We start from the raw sequence: 16,882 nt of genomic DNA on the forward strand, positions 1-16,882 counted from the left end.
CTTCCATCCAGGGACAAGTTATCTCATGTAAACACAGAGCTAAACTACAAGAGACAAATTACACGAGGACGCTCACATGAAGGGAGTCGCAATGTTAGCTGGGAAGTCAAGATTGGAAGGCTTTGTCAATTCCCCTCTCTACAGAGCTGGCAAAGATCACTCCTCAGAGGGTTTGTTTATTTCCTCTTCGCCTCCTAGAAGGGGAGGTGAAACTGACCGAGCTTTCCAGGAGGAAAGGAAATTAACAAACCCTCTGAGGAGCCATCTTTGCTGCTCTGTAGAGAGGGGGAATTGACAAAGCCTTCCGATCTGTCCTTTAAAACTCGGCTTCTCAGCTAACATTGCAACTCCCTTCATGTGAGCGTCCACGTGTAATTTGTCTCTTGTAGTTTAGCTCAAAGTCTTGGAGCTGGTGGCTGGGGTAGGTTCACAACTCCAGAGAGAAACATGGGGACCAGAGAATGACCCAGGATTGTCAGTAAACTTATTACATTTTAACATCCTGAGAGAAGATTACTTGGTTGATCCCCTGACTAAGCAGTGCAAGAAACACATTTTTGTGTGAAATACAATAAAATAATTTTTTCCCCACTCCACCGTCATTTTTCTTCTCTGCTTTGACTCTGTAGCGGTTAGAGTGTCGAACTAGGACCTGGGAGACCCCAGTTTGAATCCCCACTCTGCTTGCTGGGTGCCCTTGAGCCCATCACATACACTCAGCCGAACCTACCTCACAGGGGTGTTGTGAAGATAAAATGGTAGAGAGAACAATGTAAGCTGCTTTGGGTCTCTTGTGGGGAGAAAAGTAAGGTATAAATGAAGGAAATAAATAAAAGTATAACTCTGTTTAAGATGGCAGAGTAACGCCCTCATGGGCTTCTCATACAAAATTACCTCATAAAGTCAAACCACAAGCCCATCTCACTCCATATTGTCTCCTCTGACTGGAAGGAGCTGTTTGGGGTTTCAGGCAGAGAAAAGTCTTTCCCAGTACCTGCTACCTGACATCTTTTAAAACTGGGAGATGGCAAGGGCTGAACCTGAGACCCTATTCACGCTTTGTATACATTAAAAGTCCTTGCCCCTGCAGTGCTTGGTTTGCCAACCTCTAGATTAGACTACTGCAATGCGCTCTGCATGGGACTGCCACAACTGATGCAGAATGCTGCGGCCAGAATTCAGGCTGGAGTGAGCTGCAGGGACCATATTACTTCAGTCTTGTTCCCCACGGACACCAGCTCTCAGTTTGCTTCTGGGCCCAATTCAACAATGTTGGTGATTACCTTTAAAGCCCTGTACAGTCGGGGACCAGTTGTAATTCTAGAAGATCTCCAGACCCCACCTGGAGGTTGGCAAACTTAATCCTGGGCATAAAGTCGCAAGGGGTCTGAACTGGCCCCACTCCAAAAGTCCTCTGCTTGAATATGTCTGTGGGTTGGGCAGCCCTGTAAAAGTCCTAGCAAGAGAGGTCTAAGAAAAGTCCAATCTGGCTCCACCTTGGACCTTGCAGGGAGGGGAGATGGTGAACAGAAAGGCTGGGGGGTGGATTGGGGCAGGGGGACTGACTGGAGCCTGTGAGTTTATCCAAGATTTTATTTCTGGCAAGCACTGCCTGGTTGTGACATCAGCTCTGGTATTTCCAGTCCCTGAGGGAAAGGAGGGGGGAGAGGGAGAGAGAATAAACAGGAAAATAGCACACCATGGTATAAATTTCTGCAGGGTCCTAAATGTTGAGCCGTTACACAGAAAGATTCTGTTGCCGGCTCAGCTCGGTCTAGGGTGCGGGAAAACTGGCAACCTGGCCGGGCCTGGTTTGGCCCTGGATTCTCTCCTCTTTGCTGGAGCTGGACCCATTCCCCAGCATGAGAGCCGAGTGCTGGAACGCAGCAGAGGGAAAATAAGTTAAAATGTGGTCAGAGTTGACAGAGACCAAAAAAAAAAGCCTCTTGCAACTTACTTGCTTGACGCTCTGCCAAGTAAGTGTGGGGACATTCCTATCTCTGTTGCAGAGTGGTGGATCACAAACGACAGGCTGGCTGGAGGCTTTTATGTGGCCTCTGGAATCGGGTGTCCACAGGTTGGGTGCCAACCTCCAGGGCGAACCTGGGGATCTCCAAGAATTACAGCTGACACCCAGACTACACAGATCAGAGCTTTATGGTATCGTGTTCTTGCTGAAATGCCTCCCTTTCCCCAAACTCTGCCATCTCCGGGCATCAGCACCAAACCTCCAGGAATTTCCCAAGCCATACTTAAACAACCTTTTCCCTTTCTATCGCCCTCATTATGGCCACGCAGAAGGATTAGCCCTAACAGTGCCAGCGTGTCTGAAACAAACTAGAAAGTATCAAGACATCTTTTGCAGCTGCAGACTCCCACCGCCCCCAAGCCTCTGTGATACTGCAAAAGGTGACACCCACCCACCCCATTTCCTACTAGGAGGAGTGCTAGGAAATGGCTGTGCATTTGGGACTCACTTGCGCACCTTCTGGCAGATGGCAATTCTCTTATGCTCTCTTTCCTCCAGCATCACCAGACGACTCCATTACAAAAATAGATGTCGAGGAAAGAAGAGTGCTAAGCTCCCCTTTCTCCCTATGGTGCTACTTTCCGCTGCTCAAATGCTTTTTTTGTGGAGGAGCTTTCTGCACACCTGCCCCTCCCTCAGCAGTCTGAAATGGTACAGTCTGAGTCCAACTTGACTCCCCTTCATTGAGAGATAAGCTGAAATGTTCGTGAATTACCTCCAAGTCACCAGCATTCTAGGGCTGCCAACTCCGAATCCGGAAATTCCTGGAGATTAGGAGGCAGAGCATTGGGAGGGCAGAGTTTGGGGAGGGAAGGGAGCAAAGATGTGGTGCTGCCATATCTTCCAGGAGGATTGATTTCATGGTCTGGAGGTCAGACATAATTCCAGGTAAACTCCAGCCCCACCTGGAGGTCGGCATTCCTAGGATGGCAGGATTTTTCAGAGTGGGGCATTTGACAGAGAGGGGAATTCTAGCTGAAGATAAACTAGTACAACAAAACGAGCAGTTCAGGCCTGCTGGCACACTCATCCACGAAAGGCAGAATTGGTCCCAGACAAGGGGGCCAAATTCACTGCATCTGGCAGCAAGTAGGCGTTCCTTTCTGGATAGACTAGGGGAAGTCGGTTCAAGCTGCCAACTTCCTTCATGACAGAAGCTCCTAGGACTTCATGATGGGGTCCAGGATCCAACAGGTCCAGCCTTCCCTTGCTATTAGGGTTGCCAACTTCAAGTTGGGAAATTCCTGGAGATCTGAGGGGTGAAACCTGGAGAAACCTGGAGAAAGTGGGGTTTGGGGAGGGAAAGGATCTTGGCATGGCATAATTCCATAGAATTCCACCCCCCAAAGAAGCCATTTTCTCCAGGTGAACTGATCTCTGCGGCCTGGAGACCAGTTGTAATTCCAGGAGATCTCCAGCCACTACCTGGAGGCTGGCAACCCTACTTGCCGCCCAGATACAGGACCCTGTGGATGCGATAGACTTTCCCCAGGCCATGTAGGTTATTAAAAACTTGGGTGAGTCTGTCTGCAAAGGAACGGGAAACCTCAGGGATCGGATCTGGGGCTCTACTGACAATGTCTAGGAACCTCTTGTCGGATGCAAAAACACAGAGAATTTTCCAGAAATAGCCGGTTATGTCAGTTCCTGAAATTCTCCTCAGGGTGCAGTAGCCTGCTGATGAAAGCTGAATTCATGCATGTTTTTTACCTCCCCCAACCCCCAACGACTAGTTTTCCTGCTTTCCTTGACTCCTGAGGCACAAACTCTGAATTCTCTTCAATAAATAAACATGCAGTGCACCTGGTTGCAATATATACGGTGAATCTCAAGTGGCTTCAAAGCAGCGCAACTACCAAGCAGACTACCTTCTAAGCTGGCATGAACCCAAGAATGCAGCCTCTCCAGCTGTGAGCACCGTAGAGACATGGCGGCCACACTGGCCTGGAGGTCTTTGCCTAGTGTTGTGATGCCAACTTCCAGGTGGGGGCTGGCGATCTCCTGAAATGACTACAGAGATCAGTTCCCCTGAAGAAAACAGCGGCTTTGAAGAGTGGACTCTATGGCATTATACCCGGCTGAGATCTGTCCCCTTTCCTAACCTTGCCCTCCCCAAGGCTCCACCCCCCTCCCCCAAAATCTCCAGGTATTTCCCAAGTCAGAGCTGGCAAGCCAACAGGATGTGGACGTTTGAACCAGTTCCATTGATCTTTTCCTCTCAGCTGTGACACATGAAGCAGCCTTAAACCAACATTTGTCCCCGCGGCTTGAGATTCCTGAGGTCCCCCACCCTGCAACATATGAAACACAATCCTCACAACGACGCTTTGAGGTAGGTTAGGCCGAGAGAGAGGGAGTGAGTGGCTGGCCCAAGGTCATCCCAAGTGCTTCATGCCAGGCTTGGGATTTGAACCCTGGTCTGCCAAGTTTCTAGTCTGACACGGAAACGGTACCTCCACACTAGTGTGTGGTGGTGGAGAGGGCAGTCAAGTCATAGCTGGTACATGAGAGCCAGTTTGGTGTCGTGGTTATTAGGAGCGGCAGGACTCTAATCTGGAGAGCCAGGTTTGATTCCCCACTCTTCTGCTTGAAGCCAGCTGGGTGACCTTGGGTCACTCACAGCCCTCTCAGAGCTCTCTCAGCCCCACCCATCTCACAGGGTGTTTGATGTTGTGGGGATAATAATGACATACTTTGTAAACCGCTCTGAGTGGGTGCTAAGTCATCCTGAAGGGCGGTATATAAATTGAATGTTGTTGTTGTTCATGGTGGCCCCTGCTGGGATTTTCAAGGCAAGAGACTAACAGAGGTGGTTTGCCATTGTCTTCTTTGGAGGTCTCCCAACCAATTACTAACCAAGGCTAACCCTGCTTGGCTTCCAAGATTGGATGAGATCGGGTTTGCCTGGGCTATCCAAGTCAAGGCTCCATACTCCTACTGTCCTGATTTATATACCACTGCTACTACCTAGGAGTCCTTTCCACATAGTGCGCATACAGCATGAACAGGGTAACACATGTGTTTTCAGATTCAGTACTCTCACAATGCAATCCTAAACAGGGTTACTCCAGTCTAAGCCCACTGATTTCAATGGGCTTAGACTAGAGTAACTCTACTTAGAACTGTCATAGTTGGACCCTCCAAAATCTGGGTTTCTAGTTGCATGTGCCAAAGGTGGAAAAATATGTGCAGTGCCCGATTCGCACAAAATGGTGAATGGGTTATTGAGAGGTTCACACACACAATGCACTCTCTCGCTATATACGTGGTAGCTATATCAATCAAAGCGATTAAAACATGGGAAACCCTTACAAAGACTATCAATGTAGTTCCACTTGCTGGTAAACACAAAGGTATAACAGCTAATATAACACTGAAGTTAAAAACATTTTTAAAATGTTTTTAGTTGTCCATGCACAGGAAGGCATTGCTCTAAAAGAATCTACTGGATCCTATTTTCCCAGCTAAAAACAACTGGGAATCTGACAGAGTAAAACTGGATGGTTTTTAGGACCCTGAGAAGCAGGCACTCACAAACAGTCCTGAAACTTCCCAACATTTTTTAGAGCCTGTTGCTTATTCATTCAGATCAGGAGCAAAACCCCGTCCAGCCAACAGGGAAAGAGTGAGCGGGATAAACCAACATCCTTGCAGAGGCACAGCAGCAATGTGAAAAAAGACAAGGGAAAAAACTTTTCAGACCCTTTTGAGATCTCAAAAACCTCTTTCCTTGCCGTCTCTCCTCCTTCACAAGCTCATCATGAAGCTTGTGGGACACCTCTGCAGCTTAAAACAAGCCAGGAATGGACAGAGTTGAGATTTATTCACTGAAAAAAGAAGGGGACGCTCTGGAGAGAAAGGACGCAAGAACGACTGCTACTGAGCATCCAGGCGACTGGGCTGCACTTTCTTCCCCCAAATCCATCCACCAGGTTCAGCTGCTTTGATCTTGGCCACAATGACATCTCCTGGCTTTTGGGACCTGTGGGCTTTGGCTGGCTGTGGACTTTTCCTGCTTGTCCACGGGCAACATTCCCAGGGAGACAACGGACACTGGAGGCAAATGATTCAGTGGGAAAACAACGGCAGAGTATACAGCCTCCTGAACACAGGCTCAGAGTACGTGCCTGCAAGTCATGTGCGAGCAGATAGCAGCGCAAGAGTCTTGCTGGCAGACACCGCCGCAAGCCAAGGGAGAAGGCCACAAGGGAACACCAGGCGACAGGCGCCCAGTTTGCCTGTCAGGTCAAGTTCCGACACCATCCGGGGACACACACGACATCCGTTTGGCTTTGGACAAGTCCCGGACAACTGGAGGGACGGGCCCACCGGGGATAGCAGTGCCAATTCCCAACGACCCCGCTCACCCACCACTCGACAGCGACAGGTTGGGGCCGCTTCTTCCTCTTCTGCCTCTTTCTCCTCTTTTGGACAGCTCTACCCCCAGGCCTCCTACCCTCAGCCACCATTTGTCAATCAGTACGAGACATACGACCCCCAGGTGCCCCGTACATATGACGAGAGCTACACCTACTATCAGAGCACAGGAGCGGGAGGGGGTGCCGTGGCCGCAGCCGCAGCCAGTGCAGGAGTTGTATACCCTTTCCAGCCCAGGGTGAGGTATGAGGATTATACAGAGGACCAGAATCCTTATCGGGCCCAAGGGTACTACCCCACCCAGGAGAGATCCTACGTGCAGGTACCGCAGCAGCTTCAGCCCTCTGATGGCCTAGACAGAAGGTTCTCCCACAGCCTCTATCACAACACTGGAACTAGCTATGACCAAAGCGTCCAACAGGACCCTTATTCCTCCACCCAGAACCAACAGGCGGCGGGACAAGGGGTCCCCGTGGCAGATAACTTGCATATCAACTCTGGATCTCCTGTGAGTACCGGCACTAGATACGGGAATGAGCCGTGGCCAGGGCAATATCCTCCTTTTGGAGAAACGCAAGCGGAGTCCTACATTCCTCCTCGCGTGGAATCACAGCCACCTTTCCGGTCCTTAGACTCCAATGGGGTCCCTAGGCCTGAACCCTACCTTCCTATCAGGAATGCTGAACCTCCCCAGCTGATTCCAGACAACCAAGGTGTTAACCAAGCACGGGTCAGCGTGGGCAGCATCTACAGACCCAATCAGAATGGACGGGGTGAGTCACTGGCGGCTTGTGGGAGGGGCATCGGGGAGGGGAGGGCACAGTGCATTCTGGGACAGCCCTTTCGCTTAGGTCCCTCGGCAAGGAAGGATGAGGGAAAACTTCCAAGGGTGTTGTAGTACCTAAACAATTAAGCAGGTTTCTTGCAGCGCAAACATTCAGGAACGAAACCCCTTTTCATCAGATTCATAGAATCATACCTTCTGTCTGAAGATTATAAATACTTATCAGGGGTGCTACTGAATTCCATACCCCACCCTCATTTCAACCAAGCTGTCTGACTGAATTTCACAGACCCTATTTCAACCACCGCACACACATACGCTTCTTTCTTTTTTTGCTTTTTCCTTACACCGATCAAACCCGGGCATCAATTTTCTCGCTATTACCCTGCACCAAAATTTCCCCAGGAAAAGCACTCATTTCTTTCATGTTGGCTTTGCCTCAATTGCTTATAACTGGCATTAAAACGCTGTGAACATATCAGAAAAACTGGCCATGAAAATGGGCAAAACGAAACAATGCGTACACGGTTGTTGTTCTTAGCGAAAAGCAGTTTTTTCATTTTAGACAAACTTCAGGCTTTGTTGCCCACAATTGTAGGCAACACACCGCCAATTAAGAGAAGTCTAGAAGGGACCAGCCAGCAATTCTGTTATCATTGTAGCATTAGGACAAGAAAATCTCTGTATGGAATAATTCTTGCTTCTGTACCATATTTAACAGTAAAGAGACCCTCTCAAGTCCTGGACATGTGAACTGGCAGAAGACTGCAAGGCCCAACAGAAGGCAAATGAAACTTCACAAACTAGGCCTCTGCACACACTCCATTCTGCTCTATTTACACAAACCGGGAGCCTGCCAGCTTGTGCTGCCCACCATCAAGTGGGGCCTGGAGATCTCCCAGAATTGCTACTGATCTCCAGACGACAGAGATCAGTTCCCCTGGAGAAAACGGCTGCTTTGCAGGGTGGACTCTATGGCATTATACCCTGCGGAAGTCCCTCCCCTTTCCAAACCTTGCCCTCCCCAGGCCCTCCCCACTTTCTCCAGGTTTCTCCAGGTTTCACCGCCCAGATCTCCAGGAATTTCCCAACTTGGGGCTGGCAACCCTACTTTCCACCCAGGGTGAGGATTATACAGAGGACCAGAAACCTTATCGGGCCCAAGGGTACTACCCCATCCAGGGTAAAATGCACAATTTTAATTCCCACATTTTTCCAGGTACGGGTCCCTGGTTTTCTTTGTAAAGTGTAGACACATCGGCTAATGCTTCTTACCCCTAAAAATGTGAGAACCGTGTTCGGCTGGTACTTGGTTCTCTCCCTCTTCCCTAAAGGCCTCTGATGACAAGTGGACACTTGGAATTGTGAGAAATCCCACCAATCCAAGAAGATCCTAGTAGAAGACACCTGAGTTTGTCCTTGAAATTAGGACCCCCCCTTCCAAGTTCCATCCAAGTTCCAGACAAATGGTAAAACAAAACGAGCTCGACTTCATTTCCTTTTGGCCTGTCTCAAGGGTCTCTAGAGGCCAAAGGGAGTGTGAACCTTCTTGTCACCTTTATCTGACATGCACTAGCTTTCTAGAAACAAAATCGGCTCCCTTTGCTGCGTACCATCAGTTTGCAGTCTCCTCCCTGTTTTAGCTTAACTCCATTAAGGAGGATACAGAAGTTCTCAAGTTTCAAAGCTTATGAGAGAATCCAGCTGTTCCAAACAATTCAGATTAAGACAGAAAACCTGAGTCAGTACACAGTTCTTGGACTGGCCCTTGGAACAATTGCTGATTGATCCGGAGAGAGAAACCACCCCCCTCTAGGGTTGCCAACTCCAGCCTGGGAAATTTCTGGAGTTTGGGGGGAGATGCTTATTGGAAGGGGGGAATTTGGAGAGAAATTCCCCCTAGAATCTGTGATATACTATAGAGTTTGCCCTCTAAAGCTGCCATTTTCTCCAGGGGAACTGATCTCTGAAGTCTGGAGATCATTTTTAATTCCAGGCAAACTCCAGGCCTCACCCAGAGGTTGGCAACCCTACACCTCTCCCTAGCCCTTTAGACAGAAACAAATCAGCTTCTCCCACTTTAAACAGTTTAGAGTGAAGTTCAGAATCGGACAAGCCCAGTTCTTACATAAGACTTTAGGAGCCACAGAGTAAACAAAGAATGCAACATTTCAGGCAGTGAACTTAGGTGGTTTGTTTTTAAAAAAAAAATCAGGTCGTACAAGGAAGCTCGTCTCGTTCTTTACTTTCACACTTAAATTGACCCGCAAGGTGAATGTCAAACCAACAGTGGGGAGAGGGTAGATTTGATGCCTTTCCCAGGTTCTGGCTGGCATTGCAAATATCTGGGAAGAGCTCCTGTATTGAAAGACCCTCAGTGGCACTTTTCTCCTTCGTGTTAGATGATGCAGATGTGTTAGGCTTCCTGGGTTGGGGAGAAAAGCTACCAGTAACAGGCTTCCTCCAGCTTGGAGGAAAGGTGGATATTCGGTTTAAAGAGTCTGTTAGATCCTTTAAGGTATTGTTTTTCAAACTTAATTCCTAAGGAATCTAGAATTCCTGGGATGCCCAACTGGAGTCAGTCAGGTACAACGGACAGCAGACATTCCAACATTTTCCACGTAAACATGTGTGCATGAACGCTAAGGCACCGTGTAACACGCAGCCTGTTGCTTCGCGCCCTGCTGCTGCAGAAGTATATTTTGAAAAGTTATTTTTTAAAGAGAACAGTGGGTTAAAAGTACCTCTAATGAACACAGTCCTTTCTGGCTTTTAAGTCAATGAATGACCCAGCTATTGCACAATACATGGATGCACCATACAGGAGGAAGGCCAGAGCCCTGAGTGCCAGGTTATGGGGGGGGGGGTCAGTGATCCTCAGTAAGTGAACCAATATCCTATATGCATTAAACAAATTCAAACTGGAACACGTTGGAGGAGATGAGACCAGCTGCACTGAAGACAAGATTGCCCGTTATTGGCAGTGGTGGTGGAGAGTGCCCTTGAGTCATAGCTAACATATGGCAACCCCTGGCAGGATTTTCCTGGCAAGAGACTAATGGAGGTGGTTTGCCATCGCCTGCCTCTGCAACCCTGGTCTTCACTGGAGGCCTCCCACCCAACTACTAACCAAGGCCAACCCTGCTTAGCTTCTGAGATCTGACGAGATTAGGCTCACCTGGGCTACCCAGGTTATGATCCCCCTTTAAAATGCCACAGCAGACTGTATAAACTCTGATGGTATCTATTTACAAAAGTCAGTCCTTGTTCTTCTGGTTCACATTTACCCAGTGGTAAATCGCCTTCCTTATTGTCACAGGGAGGGGGGAGAATGCCTTGCACAAAGTTAATTAGTCTCAGTTTTGCCAATGCAGACGTTCTTCAGTTCCCTCTTCAAGCTCCTCAGAAGTTCCATCTCCCTTCTTAATATTCCAGTCTACTTTTTAACAACTTCTGTGTAATCAGTATTTGTGCACTGAACGAGAAATAGAATTTTCAAAGGAACTGGCATGCAACTTTTCACATGAGCACATATAGATCAGTGTTACAGCATGACCTCTAATGCAACATTTCACATATGGTAGCTGCCGAGGTATCTCTTACAGTTAACCCTGCACAACCGCATTTTTTTTCCTGGCATAACATTGACCAAAAGAACCATCACTCTCTCAGCTTTTAAACTAGTGATGACCAGGCCAGTAAGGAATAAACAGCAGACAGAATAAAACCTTCATCACTGTGTTTACTAAATATTAGAAGGGGCTCAAGCAGAGATCTGGGTATAAAAACTGGGATGTTCCAGCATGCACCTTTGTTCATCTGTGAAATGCTATGTTTATTTCAGAGCATGCTTGCAATTAATGCAGTGCACGAGGAACAGTTGATAAAAGTTTCAAGACACGTCACTCAGTTTTCAACATCACCACAGTGGATTTCAGAGAAGTCCCTTAAATTGTTTCTTTTTTGAAATCTGTCAAAGCAAACTCAGTGTCTTGTCCAAACGTTAATCCTCTTGCGCTCAGAAGTACTGCAATCGCAGTTTTCAAAGTTAAGAGGAATTCCATGTGACCCCAAAAGCTGAAAATGAGTGCATATGTGGCAAAAGATTTCTACAAAATTTGGAGGGGGGAAAATAAATCAGGCATCTGGAGATTTGTCTCCAAAACAGAAAGAGCTTAAAGTATGCTCCAAAATCAATGAGATCAACGTTTACTAGAAAGTTGACATTTAGTGCACAAATTGTCCAAGCAGGGCTGTCAGCTTCAGGTTGGGAAACTCCTGGAGATTTGGGAGATGGAGCCTGGAAAGGGCGGGGTTTGGGGAGGGGACGACCTCCGCAGGGTATAAGGCCATTCAGTCCACCCTCCAAAGCAGTTATTTTCTCCAGGGGAACTGATCTCTATGGCCTGGAGATCAGTTGTAATTTCGAGAGACCTCCAGCCACCCAGCCCTACATTTATCCAAGACTCCTTAAATTACCACAAAAGTCTGAATGTGGGACATTTCCCCCAAATGGAGCATACCGAAAAGAAGTTAAGGAACTACCACACTGCAGAGGAATCGGAAACATGCCTTCTCTCAATGGCTATAGCCAAACTTTAAGAAAACTCCCAAAACTCAGAGGGAAAAAATTCTTTCTGGTCCTATGTTAGGCCATGAACAAGGCCTCCGATTCAAACATTTCATTCCATAGTTATTCCAGTTCTCTTTAACCTGATTTACCTTGGTGCCAATAAATTATTCTGGGAGGCAATTCAGGAAATGGTTAAAGGCCTTCTGGCACTGAGAATAAATGTATTCTTCATTCATCAAGTTACATCCAATGTGAATTTTCTGCCAGTGCGATCGTGTTTGGCACTGTAGGGACCTTAGTACAGAATGCGGGCTGGGGAAGATTTTTCTTTGGCTAAAACACAGTTTTGTTGACCACAATGAAGAAAAATATATATTGAAAATGTACTGGCAACACTGCTTATAAACGCAGAAACCAAAGGAAGCATGGTTGGGCTCTTTCTTTCCTTCCACAGCCAGTGTGGCATAGCTGTCAGCAGGGCTTTTTTTCTGGGAAAAGAGGTGGTGGAACTCAGTGGGTTGCCCTTGGAGAAAATGGTCACATGGCTAGAGGCCCCGCCCCCTGATCTCCAGACAGAGGGGAGTTTAAATTGCCCTCCGTGCCACTGTGCGGCACGGAAGGCAATCTCAACTCCCCTCTGTCTGGAGATCAAGGGGCGGGGCCACCAGCCATGTGACCATTTTCAAGAGGTTCCGGAACTCCGTCCCACCGCGTCCCAGCTGAAAAAAAGCCCTGGCTGTCAGTGTGTGGGATTAGGATCTGGAAAATGCAACTTCAAATCTACAGTATCCTGAATCTCATGGCTGAGCTGTCCACTCTCTCTCAATTTAACCTACCTCATGGGGTTGGTGTGGGAATCAAATGGGGAACTAGGGCTGTTTTCACATTGCTTACCGGCCACGGAACATCATCCCGAGGTCCCGGAACGATAGCATCTTCCTGGCGCGATTTCACACAAAAACTACCATTCTCGTGTGAAATCGTGCCAGGAAGATGCTGTCGTCCCGGGAGCTCGGCGCAATGTTCCGTGGCCAGTAAGCAGCGTGAAAACAGCCTAGGAGAACCATGTATACCCCCCTAAGCTCTATGGAGCAACAGCGTGCTAAAAATGATTAGAGAGATAAATATGTTTACATCCACTACGACCATATTCCTAAAAGCTTACTGATATCAGCAGATAGATCAAAATGGGTAGCCATTAATCTGTCTGTAGCAGTGGAAATGAGCGAGAATCCAGTAGCACCTATAAGACTAACAAAATTAGTGGCAGGGTATGAGTTTTCATGAGCCACAGCTCATTTCTTCAGATACAGCTAGAATATGAGTCCGTCTGTCCTTATATCTTGGAGAGTGGTATGATTACAGAACCCAAATGATAATATCTGGTGAAGGACAATGGCAGGCATGATTGAATAGGGTAGGGTATACAGAGGGGTAATAGGTGTGGAGAAATCAGCTTTGGCAATGAGACAGGAAACCTATGTCTCAATTCAGTCCAGGTGGATGCATTGTCTTGAGCTTCGTTTTCAGTGCAATTCAGCAGTCTCTCTTTCTAACCTTCCTTTGAAATGCCTCTGCATGCGAACTGCAACTTTTAGGTCAGCAGCTGAATGTCCTGGAAGGTTAAAATATTCCCTCACTGGTTTTTGAATGTTAGCAGTATTATGACTGTTCAGCACCAATTGACAGCCCCTTGCTTTGGCTCCACTCTGCTTGTTTATGCCAGACTTGACCTGAAGCTAATAACCGCTGAGCTCTTGCAAAGATGGATCCAGCAGGTTACCTCTTGCAAAGCTTATTTATTTATTTATTTATTTATTTATTTATTTATTTATTTATTTATTCAATTTATATCTGGGCGGTGAACAGTTAAAATCGATAAAAACAAAAACTAAAATCAATATACAATATACTCGCAGTTCCGAACTGACAATTCCACCACCGAAGCTCTGGACATTTTACATCCTTCGTGAAAACGATCCATGTCAAATGAGATGACGGGATTGTGGGAAAGATTCTATTTAGCAGAGATCCAAACCGGGGCGTTAGGAGAGTTTCAAAAAGAAAAGGCTTTGCCTGCCCAACTGCCAGCAGAAAGTCTTTCTCTGTGCTGGCTCCCCTCTGTTTTCTCTGCCTCCACATGTCTCTGATTAGATTTATTTTCATTGTATTTCCGTATATGTACAATGGTCACTTAGCAACAGCTCAGCCGAGCATATTTGTCTTGGATTCCCACCGGGATTTTGATGCACTGAGTAGGCGTTGGGACGATCCCCCCCCCCGCCCCACTTTTCCTTTTATAAGATAGTTTGCATCCTAACCACCAGATGCTAACAAAACCCTCTGACCTCCAGGTCCCTTTCCCTCTGTCCCCTGTCTAAGGAAGGTGCTCACTTATAGTCTTGGAGGGAAGGGGGAGGTAACGCCGGGGTCTTGACCTTGCATGGCCTGAAAAATTCCTTGACAGTTTTCACAGGAGGAGGAGGCGGGAAACTGTCTCTTGGCTGCTTTCCCATCTGAGTAATTCACTGCTGGCTTATCGGAAATTCCCTGTGCAGCTTCAATTACTGAAACCCTGCTCCGCCTATAAACAATGTTTGCAGATTGCTGCGAGCAACATTTGTGGTCCCTAACTCCAGAAGGCGCTAACCTCACCCCTGCCGGCTGTCCCTTTCTTGGTTTCAAATGCAGCGGAGTTAGCCATGTTAGTCTGTAGTAGCAAAATCAAAAAGAGTCCAGTAGCACCTTTAAGACTAACCAACTTTATTGTAGCATAAGCTCTTGAGAATCACAGTTCTCTTCGTCAGATGCCTCTGACAAAGAGAGCTGTGTTTCTCGAAAGCTGGCAATATAATAAAGTTGGTTAGTCTTAAAGGTACTACTGGACTCTTTTTGATTTTGGTTTCAAATGTTTCTCTGCTCCATTCAAGGTGGTGAACCAGGACTGGAGATTTGGGGCAGGGAGAGCTATTCTTCTGTACTTTTGTATCCCAATCTCCTCCAAGGAGCCGGGGCAACATATGTGGCTCTTCCCTCCCTAGTTTATATTCACAACACGCCTGTGAGGTGGATGAGGCTGAGGGGCTGATGGGCAACCTTCATGGCAGATGCGACATCTGAAGCCAAATCTTTCAGCCTGACCCAATAAGCACTACTATAACCACACATTTGACAGAGGGAGCTCTTACCCTTGAAGGCTCATACCCTGGAAATCTAGTTGATCTTTAAGGTGCTGCTGGACCCAAATCTTGCTCTTCTGTCTGAAGAAGGGAGCTTTGACCCTTGAAAGCTCCTATACTGGAAATCTGTGTGTGTGTGGTGCCCTCAAGTCATAGCTGATTTACAATGCCCCCTGCTGGGGGTTTCAAGGCAATAAAAGAGATGGTTTGCCATTGGCTGCCTCTGCAACCCTGGTCTGTGTTGGAAGTCTCCCATCCAATTACTAACCAAGGCCAACCCTGCTTAGCTTCTGACGAGATCAGGCTCACCTGGGCTATCCAGGTCAGGGCCCCCAGGTCAGGGCCCCCGGAAATTTAGCTGGTCTTTAAGGTGCTACTGGACGTGAATCTTGCATCTATACCCCATTGGCTCTGCAACCTGAGCAGTATCCAAAAATTATTCCGCAATAGCGATACGAGCATAGCCTGGCACTCATTTCAAACTACCTGCAGTAAAAGGGGGAAAATTGTGCCAAATTGTGCCAAGGGTTAGCCACACGGCAGGGGAAACCATTCCTGTCTTGATGAAACAGCAAATTATTATACGCACCGAGGGTTGTTTGCTTCATTTTAATGAACCAGAACAAAATCTCCTTTTTTAAAAAAACGCATGAATCAAACCACTTTGTCATGAAGAGTTGCTCCCTTAAGACTGTGATGCTGAGACTGGGGGGAACTGGGTGGGAGCTCAGTATGATTTGTTTAAGAGAATCGCTCAGTTAAAGAAAGTTTCCACATCCACCCTCCCCCCCAACACACACACACTTCCCATTCCACAAAGATCCCCAGTGGATTACATCATCAAGAGTGACCAAGCATAGAGGCGGGAAAGGAGAGCCAGCCCGGTGACGTGATTCCCTCCGGGGACAACAGCCCAAGAAACAAGAAGACATTGTTCTGTTTTGTCCTTGGAAACACAAACAAGGGGCCAGGGGTACTTCCTCTGAAATCTGCAGAAGGCAGGCTCAGTCAAGGGGGCAAGGGGGGTTACGAGGTTTGGTCGTGCAGGGTCTGTGTACTATTTTTACTAGAATCCCTGTGGCTTGTCTGTGAGTTTGAAACTCACCAAGTGAGACTAGCATATTCATAACTAATCTGAGCTTAGCAGTCCCCTGGGCCTGCCTTAAGAACATATGTTGCTGGGCAAGTCCCCTTATCTCATCATTCTTTGCAACCATTCAAGCAACCAGCGAGAATTAGGCATAAGGTTGCCAACCTCCAGGTGGGACAGGGAGTTCTCCCAGAATTACGCACACTCTCCAGACTACAGCGATCAGTTCCCATGGAGAAAGTGGCAGTTATGGAGGACACACTTTATGGCACCTAGGGTTGCTGCCAGTTACCCGGTGGGAACAAAAGATCCCCCAACCTCACATTTCTCATCAATGCTCTAAAATAAAATAAAAAATGCCTGCCGGGCCTAAGGGGTTACATCACTTCTGGGCAGAACTTGGAAGGGGCATTAGTCCTCTCTATGAATTGCGAGTTTCTGGCAATTCCTAGAGAGTCATGATGACATCACTTCCAGAGAGTCATGACATCACTTCCAGGATGTTTCTGAAAGTGATTTGGGTCCAGTAGCAGCTTAAATCTCAACTAGATTTCCAGGTTATGAGCTTTCGAGAGTCAGAGCTTCCTTCGTCGATTCGGATCTGATGAAGGGAGCGCGGACTCTTGAAAGTCCATGGACATCCCTGGACATCTAGTTGGACTTTAAGCTGCTACTGGTCCTGAACCTTGCTCTTCTACTGCAGACCAACAGGACTACCCTCCTGAAACTATCTCCCTGGAAGTGATTTCTTCCTGTTGCTGACAGCCACCCCCCTATGTTCTAGGGTTGCCAGCCTCCAGGTGGTAGCTGGAGATCTCCCAGAATTACAGTTGACCTCCAGGCCTCAGTG

The 16,882-nt window shown here is 47.5% G+C and overlaps 1 protein-coding gene across 1 annotated transcript in view; it reads left to right on the top strand.

Moving 5' to 3' along the window:
- The first annotated feature begins 5,625 nt into the window (after positions 1–5,625).
- The window catches only part of LOXL1 (lysyl oxidase like 1), a 38,203-nt gene continuing 26,946 nt past the window's right edge, over positions 5,626–16,882 (top strand). The window contains exon 1 of the mRNA XM_055002959.1: positions 5,626–7,179. Coding sequence (XP_054858934.1) covers positions 5,988–7,179 — 1,192 coding nt within the window. The 5' untranslated portion in view covers positions 5,626–5,987. The remainder of the gene's footprint in view (positions 7,180–16,882) is intronic.

Source organism: Eublepharis macularius, chromosome 18 (genome assembly GCF_028583425.1).
Source record: "Eublepharis macularius isolate TG4126 chromosome 18, MPM_Emac_v1.0, whole genome shotgun sequence".
Taxonomy (NCBI): domain Eukaryota; kingdom Metazoa; phylum Chordata; class Lepidosauria; order Squamata; family Eublepharidae; genus Eublepharis; species Eublepharis macularius.